General features: G+C 50.2%; 1 protein-coding gene across 1 annotated transcript in view; it reads left to right on the forward strand.

The window, feature by feature from the left end:
- The window catches only part of NEDD4L (NEDD4 like E3 ubiquitin protein ligase), a 271,487-nt gene that overhangs the window by 69,602 nt on the left and 175,528 nt on the right, over positions 1-26,357 (forward strand). Inside the window, exon 2 of the mRNA XM_040985047.1 lies at positions 13,228-13,301. Within this exon, the coding sequence (XP_040840981.1) occupies positions 13,228-13,301 (74 nt within the window). The remainder of the gene's footprint in view (positions 1-13,227; positions 13,302-26,357) is intronic.

The raw sequence follows: 26,357 nt of genomic DNA on the forward strand, positions 1-26,357 counted from the left end.
TTCTTGGCTACACAAAGATGGGTGTACTGTTTGTCTCACTGACTGGAGTCTCTACTGCCATGTGCGGGATCTCCTGGAGCTCCTCACCTTATCAGAAAGGAAACTGTTTACAGGAACGTAGACTGCTCCCAGCTCCCAGCTAAAACCTAGTTTGTAGTTTGCTGACCAGCTTTAGATTGGTGTTGTTTTTTTCACTTAGGGTCCCTGGCTCTTTGTGCAGTTAGAAGGACGTGGTTGAGCAAAGCAAGGTTTGCTTTGATTTTCTAGGCGTTACTGGTTGTCTGTGTCCCATTATCCTTGCCACCCACTGCAGCCTGCTGTCCAGCCCCTGCCTTCCCCTGGGCTTTGTCTGTTCAGACATGACATTGCACTTTAAGCTAGCACCTGTAGCACTGGCAGCAAACCATATGGGTGCTGAATAGAATCAATGCTCCTTCACTTTTTTTTTAAAGATTTATTTTTTATTATTTTTTATTGGAAAGGTGGATATACAGAGAGGAGAGACAGAGAAGAAGATCTTCCATCCGATGATTCACTCCCCAAGTGAGCGCAACGGCCGATACTATGCCGATTCGAAGCCAGGAGCCTCTTCCAGGTCTCCCATGCGGGTGCAGGGTCCCAAAGCTTTGGGCTCGACTGCCTTCCTGGGCCACAGGCAGGGAGCTGGATGGGAAGTGGGGCCACCGGGATTAGAACTGGCGCCCGTATGGGATCCTGGGCATGCAAGGCGAGGACCTTAACCACTGCACCATCGCGCTGGGCCTGGCTCCTTCACTTTTAATCCCGCTCCCTGGAAAGCAATGGAGAATGGGCCAAGTATTCCCATGGGCTTCTGCATCCACATGGGAAATCTGAGGAAACTCTTGGCTGCTGGCTTCAGCATGGCCCAGCCCTGGCTATTGCCACCATTTGGGGAGTGAACCAGAAGATGGAGGACTTCTTTGTCCCACTCACTCTCTACAACTTTGCCTTTCAAATAAATAAAAATTAATCTCTCTCTTTAAGTGGTGATGGAGAAGGACAAGAGGAGAGCTACAGAACAATGAAGACTTACTGAAGTAACTTACTAACCTTTACTCGCAACTGAAAGACTTTTGAGGAAATGTGATGTGTGAGGGCTAAGCAGACAACCTGAGCAAAAGTTGACAAGTGGGTTCCAGCAGGGGAATAATTGTCCTGTAAGCCCTGTCAGTGTCATTTCTATAGCTCTGGTTTGTCATCTGTCAGAGCTGGCGTGTGTACCCATCTTCTTTTGAGAGGACTACCAGGTGCCTTAATTGTGGGCTGACATGTGGTGGCTCCCCAGATCTCCGGGTCTGCGTTCTCCTGATCATCCTTTCCCAGCTCTCACTCTTGGGTGGTCAATGTTGGCGCAGGAGTAGACAGAATGTTTTACTTGCTCAAGAGTTAGAGATGGCTGCCTTCGGAGGGTTTTAGCTAGTACCAGACGAGGTACAGATGGGAAATGAGCGAGCTATTACCTGTTAAAACATTGCAGGAGAGGTTGGAAACACTACCGTTCCAGCATTGGTGGCATGTGTGGCATCTACAGGAAGGCACCTTGTCACATCTGCTGTATCCTCAGGACTGGGTTGGGGACACAAAGGAAGTGACTGGGCATTGGAGGTAGAGTCTCTGGGCGCTGGGATGTTGTGGCACCAGCCTTTTGTGGAGGTGGTCACAGTGTGGTTCCTGTGTTCTGTGCACGCTCACTGTGCAGCCTGCTGCCTGCTGATGATGGCCAAGGAGTGGCCCTGAGCCTTCCCTGCCACGCAGTGGTCCTTCTCACTGTTGCGCTTGTCACTTATCACTCGTCTGAGTTCTATTGAGAGCTGTTGTTCATGGGGCATCTGGGAGCCTTGAGTTAGCCACGAATCACACTGCTGGCCCTTCTCGGTGAACCCCAGATCTGAGGCCACAGCACTCCCCTTAGGCAGCCCTCATCACAGAAACCTGGACCTCTTCCAGAGCCATCTGTGCAAGTGTCGCATTGATCTTGAGAGCTGTGCTTACACTGCAGTACACTGTGAGAGTTCAGGGGTGTAGTACCCCGAAAAATCTACAAGTTCAGATCCTCAGCTATGATGGTTTGGCCTCCCACAAAGTGCCATTGTTTATTATGGTCATTTTTAGAACTCTGAGCACAGGATAATTCCTGCGTTAGTGATCTGAAAGGAATTTGCAACTATTTCCTGTCTTATGATTTGAAGTTTGGAACAAAAGACCCATTGATAATGGATTCTTTGAAGACCTTTTACAGGGAGTTTTACCAACTATTCTGGTAAAAAGAATTTTTAATTAGTGGAAGAGAGTGACTACGTCCTTGGAGCCGGAACTCTGGCCAGCTCATTCATTTCATGACCCTGTGCAGACAGTCCCCTGTCCTCTTCTCCTTGTCAGTTGCAAGTGAACATTTAGTGTTTTACTTGAGAGCCACTCTTAACAGTCATTCACCTGCAAGCACGGCGTTGGGGCTGAGCCATGTGTTTGAATCCCACTGGATGGGAGGCCTGTCAGGGTGAGGGTCTTGCTTAGGGTGAGTCTTAACCCGGCCACTCCCACTATCTGCTCCTCAGCTTCCCACACATCCCCCAGCCCATCCATGCACCCTTCCCTTTTCAGACTTGTCTTTCTTGGTTATAGTGGGTGGACATGGATACCAGACACACTGTTTAATCCATTGAATGCCATGGCTCTGCTCTATTTGGAAGCCACAGACAGGTTTCCAGTGTTGACACCTGCACTCATGTGGAGTTTCCTAACAGGAGGTTGAAGGCCCAGATGAGAGCCATATGGGGTTACCTTTATGAACCAGTGCAAGGCCTGTGGAATTGGCAGAAATCCTGGGGCACCCCAGTGTGGAATTGCTAGATTCTCTCCTGCAACCTGTTGAGCTTTTCTAGAGCAGGTGGGCCCAGTATGGCTGGCAGGTCAGGTGTGGTGGGTGAGGAGGCTGCCTCGCTCACATCTTTCTGCTACTCAGCTGTGGCTCCTGGAGTGTCTCCACTCTGCCAGGCTCCCCTGCATACCCTCACGTCTTTGTGCTGTTTCTAGACACTCTTCGTCTGTCTAGCAACCATCCCTCTGACTGGCTTCCCATATATCTGTAGTTCTCTTAAAGAAACTCAGCACCCTTGTGGGGATTGATTTTACCTCTTTTCTGGCTTTCTAAGCATTCTTTCTGTGAGCACATGCAGGGTGTCATGACCTTGACATTAGCCCTATGCTAGCCTCATCAGAAACTCCTAGATCTTTGTCACATTCTGTGTAAAGCTGCCTTTGCTGCTCACCTTTGCAACACTGCACAGGAAATGTTTACCCGAGAACATGTGACTATAGTACAGTCCCTTTGCCAGGTGGTTGAATTCCACAGTGCCACCTGGCTGAGCTGTCCACAGTTGCCCTAAAGTGTGGAGGTCTCTGCCTCCTCCTTTGTTTCCGATCCTGCCTTCCTATTGTCCCGCTCCCTGTGCTCTGCCCTGAGTTAGTACTGTAGCACAGCATGACCCAGGAGAATTTTCTAGGTGATGGGACTGCGCTCTCTCTCTGCACTGTCTGGTGGACCACTGGGCATGAGTGGCTGCTGAGTCCTTGAGATGTTTTCTAATATGACCAGGAAGTAGGATTTTTTTTTTTCTTGGAAACAGCCTTATGTAGCAGGTAGTGGTTGTCCAGGAGTCTAACTTTACAAAAGAAGACCTACAGACAGGGAGAAGAACATCATTGATTTGTTACTTAAGTGGCAGCGTCAGTGGGCAGGAGGGCCCAGAGCCAGGCTACCTGTGCTGCTGTCTGCTTCGGATCTGTCCTCCCAGCTCACCACCTGCTTGTGTGTCTGCCTTCTTCTGGGACGATGACCTCCAATTCAGCAAGCTTGCCATTCCTCTTACCTGGAATCCCCCTCTTCTGTTTTCTTCTGCCTGGTAGCACTGGGCCCCACTGACACGGACTCTGACTGGCCAGGAGCTCTGTCTCTGAGCCATGCTGTGCTCCCCAGAGGAGCTTTGGGCCAGTGCCCGTCTTCCCTCCCAGAGCCACCTTACTGTTCTCCAGGGGGTGTCACAGTTGGTGTTTTTGGCCTCTCTCTCCCTGGGACATTCCCCTCCACCTTCCTTCTGCTTCTGCCACTCACTCAATGTAGCTGCCCATCTCGGGGACAGTGACACAGGCACAGGCTTCTCCTGATGCCAGCCCATTCCTGCATGTCGTCCCTCCCTTTTCCTCATTCCTGTAGGCCCTGCTGCGACAGTGCCTACTCACCCGGGGCTCTCCCCTTCCTGACACCTCTCACATGAGCCTGAATGCCTTCCCCAGCGGGTTCCCATAGAGGATTGTCATCTGTTGTCGTTACAAGGCCTCCTCTGTCACACTGTGGTTATTTATGTATATGCTTTGATGCTTAGAGCATGATCACCTGTGGCCTTGAACTTTGTTCTGTAATCTCATTTTCCTTGGCCTGTTTCTGACACAGAGACGGCCTGTGGGGTTGAGTTACCCCTCTGGACTTGAGCAGACCCTCGGGATAACGAATAGAGGCAGTTGGTGCTGGGTGTGGGGAACGGGTCCTGGTAAGGAACGCATGGGGAGCTGTAAATCAGGAAGAAAGCTAAGTTGAGTTACTGCCTCAGCAGAATGGCACTGTAACATGGTTCACGGGGAAGTCTGTCTAGAGCCGTGGAAGGAATGTGCAGCAGGGTGGGCCCATGTGGCAGCAGGTGGATGAGGATACAAAGCAGTTGCCTCACATTGGCAGCAGCTGTGAGCCTGGTGTGTGGTAGTTCAGAAAGGATGACAGGCTGTGCTCGCCAGGTGGTGCCTTGCTGCCATCCATGGATGGAGTTGAAACCATGGTGTGCAGAGGAAGGGTGAGCTTACAGTTGCTTGAACGGCTGCAGCAGGGCCTGCAAGATTGAGGCTCTCGGCTAGTCCCCTTGGTGCTACCACATTTCCTGGAGTTGTTTCGGTCGTTGTTTGCTAATGTTTGATCATGCATCTTCAGCTTTCTGGAGTTGCTTTTGTTTCAAGTGTTCAGTGTAGTTACAGAGCATGTGGCTCCATATCTCTTACCAATGACGTGGCCACTGCCATAACAGCAAGCAGGTTGTCAAGTTTTGGGGATGATGCCTTCTGTACTGTGCTTTTATGTGAGACATCACAGGCGGTCGTCTGAACTTCTCACTGGGGTCTTTTTCCTGTTATTGAAACATTGTCCTAATACACCGATAGATCTTGACTTTGCACACAGAGAGTGTTATTAAACACATGGTTACTGTGTGGGATTTCCCCACATGTGTGCTAGTTATTATACTGCATGGCAGTGTTTGTCCCTGGACTCAGCAGTGTTTGAAGCAAGAAGTGCTTGCCGTCTTAGTGTCTCTGTGTGCCAGGAAGTTGGCAGTGCCCAAGTCGGCTGGTCATGCTCTGTGCTGCCTGTGTGAGGCAGGCTGTCAGGGACTCTCAGGAAGCTTGGCTGGAGATATCATTGAGGGCTGCATTGGAGCAATGCAAAGAACAGTTCCTTGCCGCCCTCGCCTTTCTGGGCTGCTTGAGCACCCTCACTACACGGCAGCACTTGGCTCCGTCCAGGGAGGGAGTCCAAAGAGAGGGAGTGGGGAGCGAGCCTCCTGGCTTTTTTTTCCTTAAGGGGGATTTTTAAAATTGAAATGGTAGAGGCATGAACACACGCACACACCATCACACAATTCTCCTGTCTGCTGGTTCACTCCGCAGATGTCTACAGTGGAAACCAGGGGTCTGGAACTCCCCTCTGTGTCTCTACCTGGGTGGCAAGGACCACTTTGGCCATCGTCTGTTATTTTCTCAGATGCTTTAGCAGAGAGCTAGATTGGAAGCAGAACAGCCAGGATTGGAACCCTTGGGATGCCAGCATCGCAGATGGCAGTTTAACTCGCTCTGCCATAATGCTAGCCCTGCCACACACCTTTTACCAACTTACTTCGACAGTGGCATGTTGTCTCTTCCCTATGTTTCATTTTGTAGAAAGGAGTCCCTGAGTCCAGCCCTGCACAAGGGTGTAATGGAGGTGGGGGAATAGAAATAGCATGGTGCAGCCATGTCCCAAAAAGTTTGTGCTAAAGGGGTAAGAAGATGATGTGCATTTTCTAGAAACTTCTTAAAGGCTCCTTGTGGTTAGAAGCCACACAGCCTAATTTCTTGGTGTTCAGGTCATTGGAGCCTTTACATTTGCAGCTGTTACTTTTCCTCATGCATTAACCTTTCCCCTGCACTGGATGTGATGACCACTGCTGTCTAGCAGAGCATGGGCAGTTGGGTTGCTTGGTTGCCTATGTGCCTCAGCGTGTCAGGCATGGATGCCATTATTTGGGACAGCGAATGGCTGAACTTCATCCTGGGCGCTGCAAGGAGCTGGTGAGCACAGAGCCACGGCACACACAGCTGGATAGCCCTGCGTGCTGGAGGCCTCCCTGCTGGCCACATTCAGAGCCAGCTTCTGTTTAGGCTGGAGCAGGTGTGTGGCCCTGGGCTGGGGCTAGTCACAGTTTCCTCTTGCATAAAAGGTTGTAGTCACCACACCCCTGGGGCACGCTCAGTTTGGGCCAAGGGGAGAAACAATAGAGATTTGAGGTAGGGTGTTGGCAGTGTAAGGTCAGGAATTGGAGTGGGATAGAGAGGAAATGGGGAGGAGAGGAAATTGCAAGAGATGGTGGTGATAGGAACGTGTGCTGGGTGGGGAGGAAGAGGCTGGAATGATGTAGACAATTGTTTTTAAGTCTGCTGTTGTGGCACAGTGGGTGGGCTGCTGCCAGGGATGCCTACATCTCAGAGTGTGGGTTCAAGTCCCATCTTGACACAGGTGCTGGCGTTCCCCTGCTGTCTGAGTGGGAGACCTGGAATGAGTTCTTGTCTCCTGCTTTTAGTCTGCCTAGCTGCCATAGTTAGGAGCATTTGGGGAATAAGCCAGTGGATGGAAAATCTCTGTCTACCCTTCAGAAAAAAAAAAAAAAAAAAAACATTGAAAGCTGTGTTGGCTGGGTGGGGTACATGAGCAGGCAGTGTGCAAGGGGTCTTTCAAGCGTGAGAATTTTGTCATGCTGTAATGACGGGCAGACAGCATGTTACATTTTTGCAGATCTGTGGAATGGGCAACACCCAGGGCACAGTGAGTCAGCATAGCTGGCCTGCGGTACCCAGGGCACTGCTGCTGCCAGGGGACACTGGACTGTGGGAATGTGAGGCTGTAGAGGGGACCTGAGGACCTTCCTCTCAGACTTGCTGTGACCCAGGACCTGGGATTTGGAGTTGACCACAGAATCAGTATTTAGTCGAGGTTGCACTTCTAGACTTTGTGGGTGGTGCAGGTCACACTAGTAACCACTCACACGCAGTTTGCATGAGCAGGGCTGCCAACAAGACAGACTGCCACCTGTCTTCTAGTGCAGCGCCTGGTTTAGCAGCCTGTCCCACCGCAGTGGCTGGGACTCCTTATCTTGCTCCAGGTCTTGATGAAGAACTAGAAGATGGAGTGGGCAAGGAAAGCACATGTGCAGTGCATGGAACCAGGCCTGTTGCTCAGCCCCAGTGAGGAAACACTAGATCCCTGACAGGAGGAGATGCAGGAAGCTGTCCTCTCCCTTCTCTGCTCCTTCCTCCTCTGCATCGCATAGTCTGTGAATACTGTTTCCATTGTCAGAGCCAAGCTATCTTAGTTAAATATTGAATTCTACTGGAGCTGTAAACAGGTATCAAAATATCATGCCTAGATTTTATGAAAGTCATAAAATGTTTCAGAAAATACAGTTGCCTTGCCAGGGGCCCAGGCGTCTGGTGAGTTAGTCACACACCTTGTCAGGTGTCACACCTTGTCAGGTGTTTACTTATCTGGGGTTAGGCTTGTCATTTTGAGGACATAAAGATAAGGCATTTTTGCTGTCTATCTAGAGCTCATGTGCGAAACTTTTTACAGAGTCAGGTTCTTCCTTGAACGTCCAAGCGGGGTAACATTCCCAGTAGGAGCTGCTTATGGTGAGCAGAGGCTTACTGGAGATGCTGAGGCCCCCTCTGCTCCCAGCTGCTGCAGGTGCCTTCCCCGGGTCCCCTTTCATGTCTTGCAGACAGGCAGCTCTTCTTGCCTTTGGCAGGTGGCTAGAGTGACTCCATCGTGCAGATGGCGGAAGTAGGTTGATTGATTGGACAATGACAGCAAGGCTGGGTGATGCCACTGCCAGGATTTTGAAAGATTTCCGTTTAGTTTTTCTCGTGGTATGGAAAATAAAACTCAAGAAGATATTAATTTGGGTGAAGAAAATATTTCAAATCTACCTGTCATCTTTTCATAACATCCATTTTACATAAACATTTGGATGATTGCGTATGTATGTAATTTCAACAGAGTTCTTGCACCAAGGTAAACTTCTGTTTTCATTTTATGTTTCACTGCCGTATTAAAGTCAGATAAATCTGTCTGACATTTTATAAAAATGAGACGATGTTCTGTGTGAAGTGTGGCTCGCTGCTACTGCAGTGATTGGTTTTCAGTGAAACACACCTGCGTCGTGCTTGCCATCTCCCAGCTCCTTTCATATGATTCGAGCAGAGCAGCAGGGACCAGAATGGAGGACATTGAGCTGGATGGCTTTATGGATCTATAGTACAGGGCTCGTTATTTCTGGCTGGTGTTCATTGGCCAGAACTGAGTCTGTAATTGCACGTGATTATGAGGAATGCTGGGAAATGTAGTCCCGCTGCATGTCCAGGCAGTGAAAAGGAAAATAGCTTGTTGAACAGCTGGCTCCGCTATTACTCAGTCGAATATGTTCAACTGCTAGAGACTTTGTGAAGCCTGACACCTTATTTTGGTCGTATTTCTTTGTGGTGTATATGTTCTGTGAGAAGCCCTCATTCACTCACCCACCTACTTTCTCTCTCTCTCTGTCTCTCTCTCTCTGTCTCTCTCTCTCTCTCTCTCTCTCACACACACACACACACACACACACACACACACACACACACACACACACACACGGTTTCTCTGTGTCACGGTTCTCACTCCCTTGTAATCTGTCCCTTATACATCAGTCACCGACCATGGTTCTTAGAAAAACCGAAGGGCAGCGTTGGCACTGCCCTTCCTCAGCCATTCTGGTGCTTCCCCGGGCTGGCAGATTTGAAGGGTTTCCCTCGTGGGGGGCTGACCTTCTGTGTCCAGGACCCCACAGGGCTCTCCTTTGCATTACCAGACTCCTTGCCCTGTGCCCTCTAGTTTCAACCTGATGTCTCCTCTCAGAGCCATTAGTCTTGCACCCTGTACAACTACTCGGTTGCTTTCATTTAACTGCCAGTGTTACCATGAGAGACTCACCAGCATCAAAAATGATCTTGCATAGTGGGCAGAGCCAGCACTGGCATCCCATTTGACTGCCAGTTCATGTTCTGACTGCTCCACTTCCTATCTAATTCCCCACTAGTGCAATGGGAAAGCAATGGAAGATGGCCCTAGTTTGTGGGCCTTTGCCACCCACGTGGGAGCCCTAGGCTAAGTGCCTGGCTTCATAACAGCCCAGTTCTGGCCATTGTAGCCATCTGGGGAGTGAACCTGTTTGTTTCTTTTTCTCTATCTGTAGCTATGACTTTCAAATAAAAGAAATAAAAAATTTTTTTAAAAACACCTTGCTTTTTATGCATTGGGTATTCGTGTTATTTCTACCTGCTTGTTGGGGATTCTTTGAGGCAGAATCCCGCTCTGTTCATATCCCTGCAGTGTACCCAGTGCATGATGAGGCCACTCATTATGTACTTCTGCAAGGAAGAAATGCCATTATAGGTTTGACAGTATTGTAGCACATCATGTGGAATTCACTGTCGATGTTTGAGTAGCTTTTAGAAGATAGAAGATTTTCTAAAATCCATTAGTGATTGGGCCCAGCACGGCAGCCTCGTGGCTAAAGTCCTCCCCTTTCATGTGCCAGGATCTTGTTTGGGCACTGGCTCATGTCCCGGCTTTTGTTTAGTGCAAGTGAATGTGTTCACACGCTGGCAGTGTTGGATAGGCACCTGCCTTTGTTTGGCTGTGTGCTTCCCCACGTGCTAAGGGCCCAGGGTTGCTGCACAAGTTGCAGCACCAGAGGGTGGGCCTGCCTGTCAAGGTGCAGGGCTCCTCTGCTCTGGCCTTGTAGCCTTAGGTCATAGCTCAGGTGCTCATATTTGCTACATGAATAAATTCATTTCCAGGAGAAGATTGTCTGGTCATCCTTTCATTTATCCCAGTATTTTTTTTTTTTTTTTGCCTGCTCCTGGAACGTAGGCCTTTGATGTCAGAGCAGAGTGGCTGTAAGCTGCAGCAAGTGCAGCCACCAGCTGGGCTTCTGGGCTCAGCTGATTGATTCCTCCACCTCCAGCGAAGGTTTGATTCCGCCCCTGGTTAAAAGCTTGTCAGCCCCGGGCTCTCTTCAGGATTCCCCGCTGCAGGGAGAACTTCCTACCAGAATTCTCCCACTATGTGACTTGCATATGACTCTGTGCGTACGTTGGTTTGCATCCCACACATGGCCTTTCCTCGTCTCCCTAGGTTAGTGACCTCACAGGACAGTGGTGACTGAACTGCTGCTGCTGTGGTTGGAACTGGTTGAGAGCAGGTTCCTCAGGCCACCTCCGGGTCATCATTTGCCACACCGCACACTGGCTCCATGAGCCCCCTGAGGCTGGCCTGGTGTGCCGCTCTTTGCCCTCAGAGGATCCCTGTTCTGTGGCTCCATGGGTCTTTTGCCCCTGTGCCCCAACACAGCAGCAACTGGGAGAATACTGCGGTATTCATGGTGGGGCAAGTGCGAAAGGGAAGGGGACAACAGAACGAAGCTCGCTCTTCCCTGACCATAGCCTCCTCTTGTCTGTCTGCTTCTGGGCGGTTCCTCATTGCCTCTGAGGCAGCTGAGGACTCTTGGCCATCTTGTGTGGTGTGGGCCCCAGGGTGTTGCAGAGGACTCTCTACAGGGGCACTGTGGAGTTTTGATCTACTTGTAAAAAGAAATGCCAGAGCTGAGCAGGGCCTGGGATTTGCTGCAGGGTATTGTTTGCTGTGAGAAACCTTCAGCCTCCCTAAAGAAAGAATTCTGGACTTGCTGCTGGCCTTTGAGTGTGCAGGAGCTAGGTCAGGCCGGACCCCGACAGTGAGGGGAGCTGGGGACAACGCTGTGAGCAGGCATTTCTACGAACACTCAAATGCACCGCTAATCCAACTGATGTTGTTTTGTGCGTTTGAATCCTGCCTTGAACATGGCCCAGTGCATTCAACTCTGTCCAGCTTGAGTGCTTGCAGGCTGTGCTGGTGAGGGGATGGTTGGCAGCACGAAGAAGTCCTCTTCAGTGTGTCTGCGTTACCCAGTGAGGCTGCACATGGACAGCCTTGGGCCAGGGGTAATCCTGGAGTATGAGTTATCTCAAGCATGCATTCTGATTACATGCATGTGTGTGTGGGATCTGTGTGGCTGATGGGCATGGATCTATCATCTGGGTCCTCAGTGTTGCATTTTGCAGTGACCAAATCATTAAGTTTTCATTTCCTCCTGTAGACCTTCACTTACTATGTAAGAGTTTCACATAACCCCACTCTTTTTTTTTTTTTTTAAAGATGTATGTATGTGTTTGGAAAAGTTATAGAGTGGAAGACACATACACAGAAAAATCTTCCACCTGCTTGTTCACACTCCAAATGGCCAGGGCTGGACCAGGTCAAAGCCAGATGCTAGAAGCTTCATTGCAGTCTCCCCTAAGTGCAGGGGCCCAAGCATTTGGACCATCCTCTGCTGCTTTCCCAGGTCTATTATCAGGAAGCTAGATCAGAAAAGGAGCAGCCAAGCCTCTGTCCCGCACCCACATGAACTGCCGGTGCTGCATGTGGGAGCTTTACACACTACACCACAACGCGGGACTCATCACTCCAGCCCCGCTGCCCAGTGCTTGGAATCTTTAGGGTTCCATTCTGGCTGTTCTCTCACTCTTAGGTAACTTTCTTTGAACCCTGGACTGTAACCACCAGCTGCATACTGATAATTCCCAAATCTACAGCTCAGCCCAGATGTTTCTTCCAGTTATTCATTTAGTCATCTCGTTTTCCCATCCAGTTGTTTGAAAGTCATTCTGGTTTCCATTCTCTGTTTCAGTTTATGCCAAACAGTAACTTAAGCTGGAAACTTGAGGCTCATCCTGGACTTTTGCCCTCCCTCCACCTGAGTCATCTGGCCAATCCTGGTCTTAGCTTTTTAAGTAACATTCTGACTAACCCATGTCTGCTGGCATAGTGCTGTCTCAGGGTCCTGCCCTGGTGCTCTGTCATCTTCAGCAGTCCCTGGAGCACATTCCTGTATTTCGTGGCACCTAGTTCAATGCATTAGAGCTGCTTAGGTGTGGAACTAAATGATGAAATGGACAAATGAATGAGTGAACCTTGGTCAGATTTCTGAGGCAGTTTGGAGTGATTTCCATTTGGGATGATGTTTTTTATAACCTACTGGAACTAAATAACTCTTTTTTTGTTTGCTGATGCAATTGTTTTGAAAAACACAGTAATTTGGAAGTAATAGTTTGCTATACAAAATTCTTTCCTATATCTGGTAGAAAAAAAAAAAAAGATAAACCTCAAACTATTTGTCATATGTGGTGTTTCACTGCACTTGGACATTTATCTAGGTTGTTACAGGTGAGTAGTGATGTTCTTGGCCAACCTGGGAAATACTTCAAATGTCAGGGATGGGGGCAGGCAGCAGCAGAGGCTGAGAGCTGCCCCGGTGGGAGGATTTGGTTTTGAGTTTTACCTGCTAATAATGCATGCACTGAGAGACAGCAGGTGATTTCAAGTATCTGGACTCCTGCCACCTGTGTGTGAAACCTGGAATGAGTTTCTGGCTCCTGGCCCCATCGCGGGCCTGCCCAGCTACGGCAGGCATGTGGAGAATGAACGAGTGGAGGCAAGACATCTCACTTTCTCTCTGGTTTTGAAACAAAAGATGGAAACAAATATAATTTGAAAAGTTATTTTGCTCTCAGGAATCTAGTTTGAATAAAGTCTGTGTTTTCTTAATGTGGGTATTGGAAGTTTCCAGAATCACAGAATTTGAGAACTAGAATGTAGGTGTAAGGAAGAGTTCCCAGCACTTGATTCAGGTTGGACTGAATAGCAATCGCTGACACTGGGTGGGAGAGACTGGTCCACTGAGAGTAGGTTTTTACCCTTGTCTACTTCTCTTTCAACAGGGAGAGTCCCGTATTCTCCGAGTAAAGGTTGTTTCTGGAATTGATCTCGCCAAAAAGGACATCTTTGGAGCCAGGTATGTGTCTTTGTTTGCCTATGACCTTGTGGAGTGTGTGGCAAGCACTTTCCATACTCAGGTGTGCAGAGTTAGGGTCACCTGCAGGGAGCGGGGGGGATAGGGAGGAAGGTCATCTATAAGCCCTGGGTGCCACCTGTGGAGCCCCCGTCCTTGCCCACAGGTTGACAGCTGGTACAGCCTGAGTCTCGGGCTCCAGTCTGCCTAGGGGAGTGAATGGACCTGTCCTTCACCTGGGCCGATTTCACAAGGCTCACCTAGGTGAAGTGCGGGGAGCCAACCCAGGGGAAGCCACACCTGCTGAGAACGGGTACACCTGTGTCCCTCGGGCCCTGGTCCTCACAGACCCCCACCCCTGCCATACTCCTCCCCTCTCCAGCCTTACCCAAACATGGACAAGTGCTTAGGGGGCCATCCTTGAAGGCCATGCCCTGCTCTCTGGGTCCTGGTATCCTCCATCACCTGCTGCCCACCCCCTGCAGGTCTCCTGTGGTCACTGCGGGTCCACAGTGTTGGCGGGGAGGCAAGTGTGGGAGGATGGGCCTTAGGCATGGTTCCAGCAGAGTGCTTGACTTGGTGCTTTGGAGGTCTTCCTCTCCCGTGCTGGTGACTAGAATTACATTTCATTCATTATTTCCCAGGGCCTAGCACAGCACATAGCAAGCGCCTGGCAATCAATATGTGAGAAGTGTTTGCAGGAGGGCCTGCCCGCTTGGGCGCCCAGCTCCCTGGCTGTCTGCTGCTCTCCTGGCATCCCCTACTTCCCCATCCACTGACAGCTCTGTGTGCTGCAGGTTGCTGCTGCTTGCCTTTGCTTATGCTTGTTCCTCTGTCTGGAAGGCCTCTCTTCCTGTCCCCAGCCCTTTCCCAAGAGGACAAAACAATTGCCATTCCCTGTGTTGTAGTGGTTTCCCAGGCATTCTGCTTACTCCAGTCTTATCTTGGCAGACTTGGTGAGACTGTGGGCTCAGAAACCTGGGTCTGGGGCAGCTGCCCAATCAGTGAACTTGACTGTGGTGTGTTGTAACAGGCTGCCAACCTGGGAGAAGGGGACACTGTTTTTTGCCCTTTTATAAGGTGTCCTGGGCTTGTCAAGCATCTCTCCAGGCCTCTGGGAAGGTGCTTTCTCTGATTGTCACAAAGACTGTGCAGACCAGTAGAATAGGGCCATTCCAGACTGAATGAAAGTTGAGTGTGGAGGGCAAGGCTGGTATCAGAGTTAGGACAGGCAGGGAAAGTCTCCGTTGGATGCCAATGTGATGCAGAATGACTACCTGGCACCTCATAGGAAAAGTCCACTCTGAGATGCAAGGTTGCAGAAACTTGCGCTTGGAGGTGTCCAAGGCCGAGCTGTGCTGGAAATGCAGGGCCAGGGCTGTGCACCAAACCTTAGCATTAGGGTCAGGATAGAGCCAAGGGTGCAAGGAAGGGGTTAGGGAACTTCTGGGTGCTGTGACCCAGGCAGTCGGGAATGAGAGGGCAAAGCAGCATTAGCTTTCACCCGCAGCTCCAGTTGGGACCGGCAGACCGCTGTGGACTTGACCGGATACCTTTTTACAGGTGGAGTGTAAGGAGGGTGACTAGGAAACTCAGCCTCTAAGTTGGTGTGCCACATGTAATTGGCACAGCTGCCACCGTCCTCCCAGGAGCTCCATGCAGCAGCTATGCTTGTGGCTCTGCAGACGAGGAAGCCTCAAAAGTACAAGGTTAATAGTGCTGCACTAGGGAGTTAGACAGCTTGTAGCTGAGCCAGGTTCTGGGCTCTTGGTAGAAGTGGTTCCCAGGCTGGTACTGGCGTGCTTGCTGGTTGGTTGGCACTGTGCAGGAACCCAATGTCATGTCCTCGGACTCAGCCTGGACTTGGTGAAGAGGCAGCCATGGCCCACTTTGAGTAGGTGAGGAAACTAAGGGCTTGTCCTTCACCCAGGAGCAAAATAGGGCCGCAGCATTGGGGGGCACTGAAGTCCTCATTTACATGACTTCGGAAGTTTCCAATGCTGGATGCTCTTGAAGGACAAGAATTTGGGTTTCAGATGGGTCATTTGCTAGCTGACCACTCAGATCTCCCTGAAAGCTGAGACTGGATATTTGCTAGTTTTGAGTGAGTAGATGTAAAAACCTGGCCAGTGGGTTTGATGGTTCCTGGGTAGGCTCTTTGAACAATGAGTGAGCATCATCAACTGTTAAAGAGTTACAATACTTGTACTTTGCTAAGTAATATCTTATATTATTAAAATTATTAGTGAATTGCTTATATTGTATTCTTTTAAATTTAGGTTGTCTTTATAGGTTTCAAGCTGTGTTCTTTCTCACGTGAGCTCACACACTCAAGGCATTAACTTGTCTCGCCCTTCCTTCTCTACATGTGATCATGTCTTCATGTGAAGTCACTTACAGTGCATTTGAGGTCTCAAGCCATTCCTTAAGATGCACAGTGCTGGCCATGAGCTGTGTGTTTCCTGCTTTTGTCCTGGAGGTTGTGAGAGGTTTGCTCATAACTGCTTCTTCACTGTGAGCCTTTAGCGTCGCATTTGCACTGCCTAGGTTGCTGTCATTTTTCCTTTTGGTAGCTGATGTTTTGAAATTTAAAACACACATGGGGACCCAAACATGATAGCCTAGTAGCTAAAGTTTTCCTTGCATGCGCCGGGATCCAATATGGGCACCGGTTTGTATCCCAGCTGCCCTACTTTTCTTCCGGCTCCCTGCTTGTGGCCTGGGGAAGCAGTGGAGGAAAGCACACACACATACTCACACATGCTCAGGGACATTAGTGGACAGAAATATCCCTCTGTTCACTGGTAGTTAGAAGCATGTAGACGTGATAGCACACAGGGCCAGCACCGTGCACCTGTGGGCTTGGCACTATCCCTGGGCAAAGTTGTTAACGTTCTGCTGTGTTTGCTTCATGTGCTTTTTTCCTTGCAATATACAAAGGTGAATTAGAGATGGTCTGACATTTAGCCCCCAAGCTCTTTCACAACTCAAAAAGAACACATTTCTGTATAACCACAAAAAACTATCTTCACAAAATTGGAAGTCATTGCATAATGGGCTCTATTAGCTGACCCATTGCCTGCCTTTCCCCAGCTGTCCCTAAAGAGTCTTTCACAGATTGCTGGGCTCTTGACACCAGATTTAACCGAGGAGCCTGTGTTGTCTGTAACTGTCTAGACTCATACTGCCTCTGCCCCAGTGATCATGGTAGGTGGGATGTCCCAGAGTAGCTGATGTCTTCCCAGTGGTCTCACCAGTTGAGAACCCAACTTGTGTCCTCTGTCCTGCATTGTCTGCATGTTAGCCCCTGTATCTGAACACGTCATCACATTTTTTTAAAGATTTATTTTTATTGGAAAGGCAGATTTAGAGAGAGAGAAGGAGAGACAAAGATCTTCTATCTGCTGATTCACTTCTTAAATGACTGCAATAGCCAGAGCTGAGCCAATCCAAAACCAGGAGCCTAGGAGCTTCTTTTGGGCCTCTGACATGGGTGCAGGGTCCAAAGGCTTTGGGTCAATCTTCACTGCTTTTCTAGGCCACAAGCAAGGAGCTGAATGGGAAGTGGAGCAGCTGGGACACAAACTGGTGCCCATATGGGGTGCCAGTGCTTGCAGGTGGAGGATCAGCTAATTGAAGCATCACATTGCCCCCCCCCCATCACATTCATTTACAACAACAGGAGCTGGGTGTGTATCTGGAGGGGCACCATGTCTGGCCATGCCCTTATCAGTGGTGTTCTAACTTTTTCCTACTTATTGGGACCTGGGGACAGTCAGAGCTCCCAATTTTTCTCCCCAAGGGTTGGAAATTCTGTCTTCCCTCACTGCCCCATCCCCCATTTTCTAGAAAATGTCTTTAAATCTTTTTCTTGGGCTCATGGAGGATCCTCAGAAATATTTTGAATATTCTAAATATTCTGAATGCGGCAAGGTCTGAGTACGCAGGCTCTTGGCCCCTGTAGGCAAAGTTGCATATGCAGTTGGGATCCCTAAGATGACAACAGAAAAGGAGAGTACATGGTAAAAATCCAGGTTTGTGAGAAATTTTGGCAATGTAGATACATGGTCTGTGTCTTGCACATATGCTGGCCGCACCTGTTGGAGGGACTGTGCCCCTTAGCCATGGGTGCACTTAAACTTCCTGCTGTTAGCACTCACAGTTGCCTTCCTGGCTGTTGTGGCCGGTAGCCCCCTGGGGACTAGTGTGCTTTGATTTTGCACCCAGCACTAAGTCCTTTAACACTTAAAACTGATAGCCCTTCCTCTGCCCCCTCAATGTGCAGGGCTCGCATTTGTGATGGACTGGCTCTTTCCCAGGCTTCCTTGCACCCTGGAGACGGCTCGAGCCGCTGTGGCTGTCCAGGGCATTGTGCACAATCACAACATCAAGCAGCACTAATGGCCTCTGAGGCGGAAAGCTCCCCACACCGAGAAGCCAGTGTAATGATTCATGTGAGAGTCCCCAAGAGCTCAGCTCTCTGGCTGCTTATCCTAATCTGCTTCTTGTTAAAGGGTGGTGTGAACCCTCCCCCCTGACAGTTAAAACCTCCTGCCAGAGCAACCATACTGCTGTTTACATTTTGTGTTTACCTCTGGGTCTTTAACTGAATGTGCAGTATCCTTTTAAAATGCATTAGTCATAGCCCGCCAGGCCTCCCAGAGGGAGACGACAGGTGTACGCAGTGGGCAGCCCTTCTCCAATCTCTGGTGGACCCCACAGCCCAGCTCGCTGTGCTCTGGCTTACATTGTGATAATGGCTCTTTCTAATCATCTGGAGGGCCTAGAGTGAGCCATGCCAGTGGAGATTGCTGGAGCCATGAGGTTTACTATATGAAATGCTACTCTGGTATGGGAGAGAAGGAGTGTCTCTCCAAATCTGGTCAATAAATGGGTGAGCTGGGCAGGCCGTGTGGCTGCACTCCTCCCCAACCCCATGTCAGGGTTTGGGGAGGACCCCTCCCTTCTTCAGGGTGGTCTCCATATATCCCCTTCCCTTTCTGGCTTTCTGATGGTATGGGAGGGAAGTCCCCAGACTTGGGACCTTTAGGGTGTGTAATTGAGCATTTAGCTCATATTAAATGCTCCATACGCTTTGTTAACGCAAGGTGTCCTGAAGGGTCAGTCCTGCAGACGTTTCAATGTTGTAATAGTCTTTCCACATTTATGACAAGTGGTATTTTAATTGCTTGACCTAAATTTTTTTTTAAGATTTATTTTACTTTTATTTGAGAGAGTTACAGAGAAAAGGTTATAATAGAGAGAGAGAGATCTTCCATTTGCTGGTTCACTCCCCAAATGGCCACAACCCCAGAGCTGAACTGAAGCCAGAAGCCAAGAGCTTCTTTCAGGTCTCCTACATGGGTACAGAGATCTAAGGACCTGAGCCATCCTCTGTTGCTTTCCTAGGCCACAAGCTGGATTGAAAGTGGAGTAGCTGGACTTGAACTAGCACACAAATGGGATGCCAGCACATAGTAGGTGGTGGCTTAGACTTCTGTGCCACTGCACTGGCCAAACCTAAGGTCTTACAGTGTGTGGGACAAAAAGAAATGATGGGTTCATCTACTCAGAGTCGAGTCTCATAACATTGCAAAACTGAAGAGCCCAGGGAGAGGGCTTTGGTAGGAATGCAGGCCGATTCCCGGCTGGGTTGCATTGAGATCCTGGACTTGACCTTGGAGATGTGTCCTGAGCGTGTCTAGTGACCTCTGCCATGCCCCAGCTCCATCTTCTCCTGACTCCTCAGCTGCTGGACTTCTGGGCACCCCTGCACCCTGACCTGTTGCTGCGTGCCCTTGTTGGCCTCCGTTGATCCCCTTTCTGGGAGGTGGTGAGGAGTACAGGGAGCTCAGGTAGGAGGCAGCGAACACGCCAGCCTGAGGTGAGGCACCAGGGAAGGCGTTTCTGGATGTGCATGGCCATGAGGAAGGTAGTGATTTCACAGACCTTGAGGCCGTAATCAAGCCTTGGGAACGTGTCCAGAGGGCTTGGCGTGTGCAGCGAGGGATGACTTTACTGCTGCCACGGGAGGGGCTCCACAACAGTGCCTGTACCAGCTGGCCAGGGCTGTCTCGCCACCTCGTTGGTGGCACTGCCGCTGGGCGGAAGGGCTGTGGCACCCTGTGCTGTTCCCTAGACCCGAAGCCATGACCTTGAAGCTGCACAGCTGAGTTTCAATGTATTTGCTTTGTAAGCTGTCCTATTTAAGTATAGTCTGTCAGTATGAATGTATCTTGTATTATTTACTTTTTTTTTTGAGATTTGTCTATTTGAAGGAGTTACAAAAAGAGAGGGGGGGGGGGTCTTCCATCTGCTGGTTTGCTCCTCAGATGGCTGCAGAGGCCGAGGCTAGGCAAGGCTAGAGCCAGAAATTTCCTCTCAGTCTCCCATCTGGGTGTTGGGGGCCCAGACAGCTGAGCCATCTTTGGTGCACTTAGCACTAAGTGGAGATCTGGGGACTCAAACCATCACTCACATTGGATGTCAGCATCACAGATAGCGACTTGCTCTACTGAGGCGCAGTGCCGGGCTCTGTATCATTTAATCTTCTGAGACACATTTTATTGGATGTGATAAAACGATGTCATGTTCTTTGGAGAAAAGGCCTGAAAAGGTTTTTGAGACTCTTCACAGGGCTAGCAAAGTGGCATGGCAAGTTAAGCTGTCGCCTGCAAGGCCAGCAGCCCAGAATGCCTCCAGCTCCCTGCTGATGCAACTCGGAAAGCAGCAGAAGATGGCTGAAGTCTTCCATGGAAGACCTGGAAGGAATTTTGGGCTCCTGGCTTTGGCTGGCCCAGCCTGATAGTTGCCTGTTTAGGGAGTTAACTGGCAGATGGAAGGTCTCCATCTCTGTGTCTCTGTATTTTTGCTTTCAAATATCTTTAAAAAAAAAAAAAAAGAAAGGAAAGAAGGAAAAGAGAGGCTGTCAGTTCAGTGAGGTAGCAGGTGTTGCAGAGCATGGAGCTTGTTCCCAGCGGGCCGGCAGGCTTCTTTCCCGCCGGAAGGACCAGGCTAACCCGCAAGGCCTGCAGGACCCATGCTTGCTGCAGCCTGGGTCAGTGCACGAGCTGTGGGACTGTCCCCGTTTCTCCTCATGTCAATTGAGATGAACTGATGACGGTCAGATAAGCAGGAAAAAGGCTGGCGCGTTCTTGATCCTAATTGGGCTTGACACTGGAGCCTTCAGATGGAAGATGTGAAGGCCCAGGGTGACCTTAGCATTTTCCTGCTGAGGTTCAGTGTGCAGATGTGGCTGGACCAGACACGGGGCATGAGCTGATGGAAATGGGCCCAACAGGGAACCTAGCAGGACCTGGCATCCCGATTGCTCTTGGCCCCTCAGCCGGGATGGCTCTTCCTCCTGCAGGTGGTGCAGCACCCCCAGGAATGAGCACCCAGGTCTTCGTGGCCGAGTGGCTGAGAGAGGCAGGGGCCACCACAGTCTCAGTTGAAGGCTGTGTGCGTTGTGGGCGGGCCAGGAGAAGCTGCTGCTGAGCCGTGCTGGGGCTGCGGGCTGCCTGGGGCAGTGGGAGGGTGGAGAGCGAGGACAGTCCTTTCCTAAGCCCCAACCAAACAAGGGCAAAGCTGACCCTCAGTGTCTGCAACTTCTGTATGCAGAACTAGAAATGACTACGACTCACTTGAGCCCGGCTTCCAGGTTGGTCAGTAACAACTAATATTTTTTCCCTAGGCTTGGCTTTTGGGGCCAAGGGAATGAAGTTCTTTGGATTTGAGTGCCCCGCGCGCCCCACCCCCATTGCTTGACTTCAGATGCAGCTTAGACAGTGCTGAGTTACACACAGGGGGTTTTCACGTCCACACATGGATGCAGCCCTGGAGCATTGTAGTCCTAGAGAAAGTTCATGGTGCTCTGTTCATGCATACATAAGCAGTCAATGAAGTTGAATCCTTGTGCGCACAAGCAGATGCAGATACATATTTTAAATTAGCACGTGGCAGTTTAAAATGATGTCTGTTTGCCTTGATGGAATACTTCTTAGACTTAACAGCCTCAATGCGAGTAATGTTTAATATGGACCTACAATGTGTAACTCCTCAGTAAATTATTAAAAGCACTGGAATTTCTACTGTATAATATCAACACAGGTGGTATCAGATCTGGCTCTCTGGGGCTGCCTGCTGATGTTCCTGCTGGCCCCGGAGGGGGTGATGCCCCACCTGCTGGGCAGTTTCCATTCCTATATCCCACTTCCGCAGGCCCGGTATGGTGCTTCCCGCCCTAGAAGAACTCACCAGTTATCATTCCTGCCACTTTTATTAGTGTCTTGTAAGGATTGCTTGATTTGGGTGGCAGAGTTGCAATGAGAGAATGAGGCAACGCTCTTCCATCCGCTGGCTCCCTCTCCACACGGGGTCAGGCTGAAGCTGGGAGTCAGGAACTCCATCCGGGTCTTGCACATGGGTGGCAGGTACCCGAGCACTGAAGCTGTCCTCCTCTACTTTCCCAAACACATTATCAGGGAACTAGGTATGAAGACAGAACAGCCAGGACCCTGCCCGGCAGTCACATGCAGTGCTGGCATAGGTGGAGGCTTAACCCTCTGTGCCACACGACCAGCTTCTCTTCAAGAGGTGCTGTAGACTTTGTGGAAGAGGTGTTTAATGAACAAGTTACTTTTGGATCCCCAAAGTGCTTTGCAGTAGAACAGACTTCTTTCAGTCTAGATTTCCTACAGACCTCTTGAGGTTCCCTGTGTGTTGCCTCCCGACTCCAGCTTGTGCTCTGTGGGGAGCCCATGGAGAGCTGTGACTAGCCCTCGGCCAGGGGCTGGATGGCGCAAGAGAGATCTGAAGACGTCTCCTGGCGAAAGAGCCGCCCCCACGGCAGGGTTTCCTATCTGCTGTTAGTAAATGCAGTACTCCGAAATGCTGCCTGTACTGTCCTAGTGCCTTACCCAAGGGCACCTTGGGCGGGTCCTCAAACACGGCCTTGGCCTGTGGCTCTCTGAGACCAGCTTTTCTGAGTGGCCTGGCTCATTGATGGCTTCCCCATATTGCCAGTCAGGCTGGGATCCTCTGGTGCATGGTTGGGTCCAGATCTGCCCTCTCCGCTCCGTCCTTGCCCCAAGCTAAGAGCTGTGTGGCCTGCTGCAAGCCCTTTAGTCCTGACCCACTGATGTTATGTTGGCACAAACACCTTCCCCTTAACCTTCTCTGAGTAGGCACACCTGGTCCTGTGTGCTGCCTCAGTGGGCCCAGCATCCCTGCCTTTCCCCTTGCTTTGCACAGCTGGCTTGTTCTCATCCCTCTTCCCCAATAGATGCTTTGCCAACTTTTGTGGCCTACCTGCTGTGTCCTGGGCAGATCTCACAGCGCTTGCTGTGCTGGGCTGGAGCTCCCCGCTCCCAGCCATCAGCTCCAGAGGGTGGGAAGTTGTAACTTCCTCACCCTACTGAAGCTTGCCCGAGGTCCAGGAGCACCAAGTCAGGGTGCCCACTGCCCAGTCTGTCTTATGTACCTGCAGCTCACCAGGCTCCATCTTCCTCCTGCCTTTGCTCTCCAAGGGGTGTTTTACTTCATTTCTTGGACATTTGATCATTATTCAGCAGCTATACTTAAGGCCTTCATGTTCTTTAAAAGAGGCTTGATTATATAGCAACCCTCTACAGGTACGCATCTCATGATCCTTGATGCAGCTACACTTGAACGTTAGCACAGATGCCGCCTCTGTTTGCATCTCCTTCACTTCCCCTATCCCTGCTGCCCACTGACTCAGCTCTTGGAGCCAGGGATGTGGGTGGAGGTCTCGCAAGCACAGTCGCTGTCCTGCACTGGGGAGTTGTAGTGACCCCTGCTGGCTGGAACCTTGGCTGTGTTTCTCAAAATGTTATTCTGCACTAATAATCCTTGCGGCTGTTATTTGCAGGTTGTGCTGTTTCAGATCTTCTTTGTTTATGCAGATGCTTATGTCATCCTCGAGTAGTGGACAGTGTTGCAGAGAAAGTGGTTTTACTTTAAACCATATACATAGTTGATTTTTTTAAAAATTAAATTATTATTGGAAATGCAGATGTACAAAGAGAAGGATATAACAGAAAGAAAAGATCTTTTGTCCACTGGTTCACTCTCTAAGTGACCGCACGGCCAGTTTCAAGCTGATCTGAAGCCAGGAGCCAGGAGCTTCTTCTGGGTCTCCCATGTGAGTGCAGGGTCCCAAAGCTTTGGACCATCCTCCACTGCTTTCCTGGGCCCCAAGCAGGGAGATGGATGGGCAATGGAGCAGCCGGCACATGAACTGGTTCACAGCAGATGCAAGGCAAGGACTTTAGCCACTAGGCTACCGCACTAGGCCCCATAATTGACTTTAAAGTTGACGATAGTATTAAACTTTATTCTGCCCACCTCCCCGCCCCCACCCTCTTTCCCTATCCATCAAAATTTTTAAAACCATCAAAATTCAGTGCCACTAACTGAAAATGAGTTACTTGACTCTAGAACCATTGTTCCCCTGAGGAATTCTGTGTTGTATTGTCCCATAGGCAAAAGCAGATTCTGATGCAGTTTTAGTTAGAAATGTTTCTGGAATGCACCTTCTGCTCTCTCTTTAAGAAAAGAACTGGTGCAATAGTTCACTTGCCTAATCCTCCACCTGCAAGTGCCAGCCTTCCATAGGCACTGGTTTGTGTCCTAGCTGCTCCACTTCCTTTCCAGCTCCCTGCTTGTGGCCTGGGAAAGCAGTACAGAATGGCCCAAAGCCTTGGGACCTGCACCCATGTAGGTGACCCAGAAGAAATTCCTGGCCTCTCAGCTTTGGATCAGCTCAGCTCCAGCTTGCGATTGTTGCCACTGGGGAATGAACCAGTGGGTAGAAGAGCTTTCTCTCTGTCTCTTCTTCTTTCTGCATGTCTGCCTTTCCAGTAAAAAGAAATTAAGATTTCATTTTAAAAAAATGAAGAAAAGGAGGAACTGCCAGGGTGGCATTCTTGAGATACAGAAACAAGTTGCTATGTTGTTGCTGATGGCGGGGACAGGCGTTGCCAGGCTCTCAGCTCCCCTCCCCTGTGGCTGACCTGGAGGCCGGAGGCAGTTGAAGAACTGCAGAGAAGGTAGTCAGTAGTCTGAAAAAGGCTCACAAGAGGCTGCAGGGTCTTCAGTTTCTCTGTTACAGTGCCTCTGAATCAGTAGACACGGACAGAGACAGTGCTGTTCCCCTGTGGCTGGTCTGGTAACTTCAGGTGTAGAGAGCATCACTTCCTGTGACTAACTGCAGCCCTGGGTGTAGACAGCTGCTCCCCTGTGGCTAGTTCAGTAGGCAGGGGTGTTGGTGGTAACTTTGTAGCCCTGATTATAGTCAGCATCGCCCTCCGGTGGCTAACTTGGCAGCTGCGGGTGTAGACAGCCTTGCTCCCAGTAACTAACAGGTGTAGATAGCATCTCTCCCCTGTGGGTGCAGAGTGCCAAGGATTTGGGCCATCCTCTGCTGTTTTCCCAGGCCACAAGCAGGGAGATGGATGGAAAGTGGAGCAGCCAGGACACAAACTGGCACCCACATGGGATCCCGGCACTTGCAAGGTGAGGATTTAGCTATTAGCCATAGTAATGAGCCCCTGATATATTTTTAGTGCTGCTTTTCCCATGGAAAACCACTTGATCCTTCATAGACAGTCTTTTCATGTGATAGCCTTTGACAGTGCTTAAAACCAGCATCCTGTTGAGAGATCTTCTAACCACTGGTTTGCTCCCCCAAAAAGGCAGTGACCCAGGCTGGGCCAGGCTGAAGCCAGGAGCCTGACACTGCCGTGTGGGCACAGGGGCCAAAGCACTTGGGCCATGTTACACTGCCTTCCGAGGCATAGAAGCAGGGAGCTGGATTGGAAGTGGAGTAGCCAGGGCTCGAGCTGGCATTCTCCAGTAATGCCAGTGTCACAGGTGGCGACAGGACTTACTGCACACAGTGCTGGCCCTAGCTTCCCTGCTTTTCATCTCAGCTCCTTGCTAATGTGCATGCTAGGAGGCAGCAGTGCCTGGCTCCTTGTCACCCAAGGCATTGGGCTGTGCTTGACTGCTTTCCCAGGCCACAAGCAGGGAACTTAATTTCTTTTTGGTTGGAAAGTGGGGCTGCCGGGACACGAACCGGCACCCATTGGTGTGTGCAAGGTGAGGACTTTAGCTCCACCTCTCTGAACAGTGGCCTGAGTGACTAACTTCTTTGCCAACTTCTGTAATGGAGCTTGGAATTGGCAGGCATGTTTTCAAAGAAGAGATAGCTTTCCCACTAAAAAATGTTCATCATGCGCCTGCGCTGAAGTCTAAAGTAGTTGTAGCTCAACACCAACAAACGCTGAACCAGAGAAGCCAGGAACAGGCAGACTGATGCACAACTCTGGCACACAGACACAAAACCAGCAAAAGAGAAAATGCAGAAAGAACCAACACCGTGAAGTTGCAAGAAAATGGTCTAGGGTAAGGTCTGTCTATTTCTGTCAGTGAGTGAGAAGGAGCCATGTTTCTTACTATGTAATAAGGTCCCAGTCTATAACGTGAAGTGTAACCTGCTTGGAAACGGGTGATGGGTGATGCAGCTAGACAGTCCAGAGCAAAGGGAGTGACAGGCACAGTGAAGTGTGCGAGAGGACCTCTGTGGCAGCAGTTGAAACTGCAGGAACCACGCAGGGCATTGCTGCTCTCTGCAGCCACCGCACTGCCAGCTTCCGGATATCCCTGTGCTGATGAGCGCCAGGGCTAACCCTGCCTCCACCCTCCCTACCCTGCCATTCGCCCACCTTTTGTCACCCTCCTCCTGTGCCCTGCTGTTCTCTCCACTTGTTCTCTGCCAAGTCACAGTATGGAATAGATTAGGAGTGGCTCCCGCGGCAGCCAGGGCTCGTGTTGCACGGAGCCCTGCCCTGTGGACAGCAGGGTAGGCTGAGCTTGTCAACTGGGCCGTGACGGAGTAGATCCCAGACTCATCACTGCCCAGCCTGTGTACTTCATTTCTCCTTCCCATTCGCCGTAGTTCAGTCTCTCTCTGTGTCTCCTCCACTGCCTTCCACCAAGCTGCAGAACTGAGATCTGTAGTTTGAGACACTAATGACA

Source organism: Ochotona curzoniae, unplaced genomic scaffold, assembly GCF_017591425.1.
Source record: "Ochotona curzoniae isolate NIBS_2020 unplaced genomic scaffold, NIBS_Ocur_1.0 contig_43, whole genome shotgun sequence".
NCBI classification, from domain to species: Eukaryota; Metazoa; Chordata; class Mammalia; order Lagomorpha; family Ochotonidae; genus Ochotona; species Ochotona curzoniae.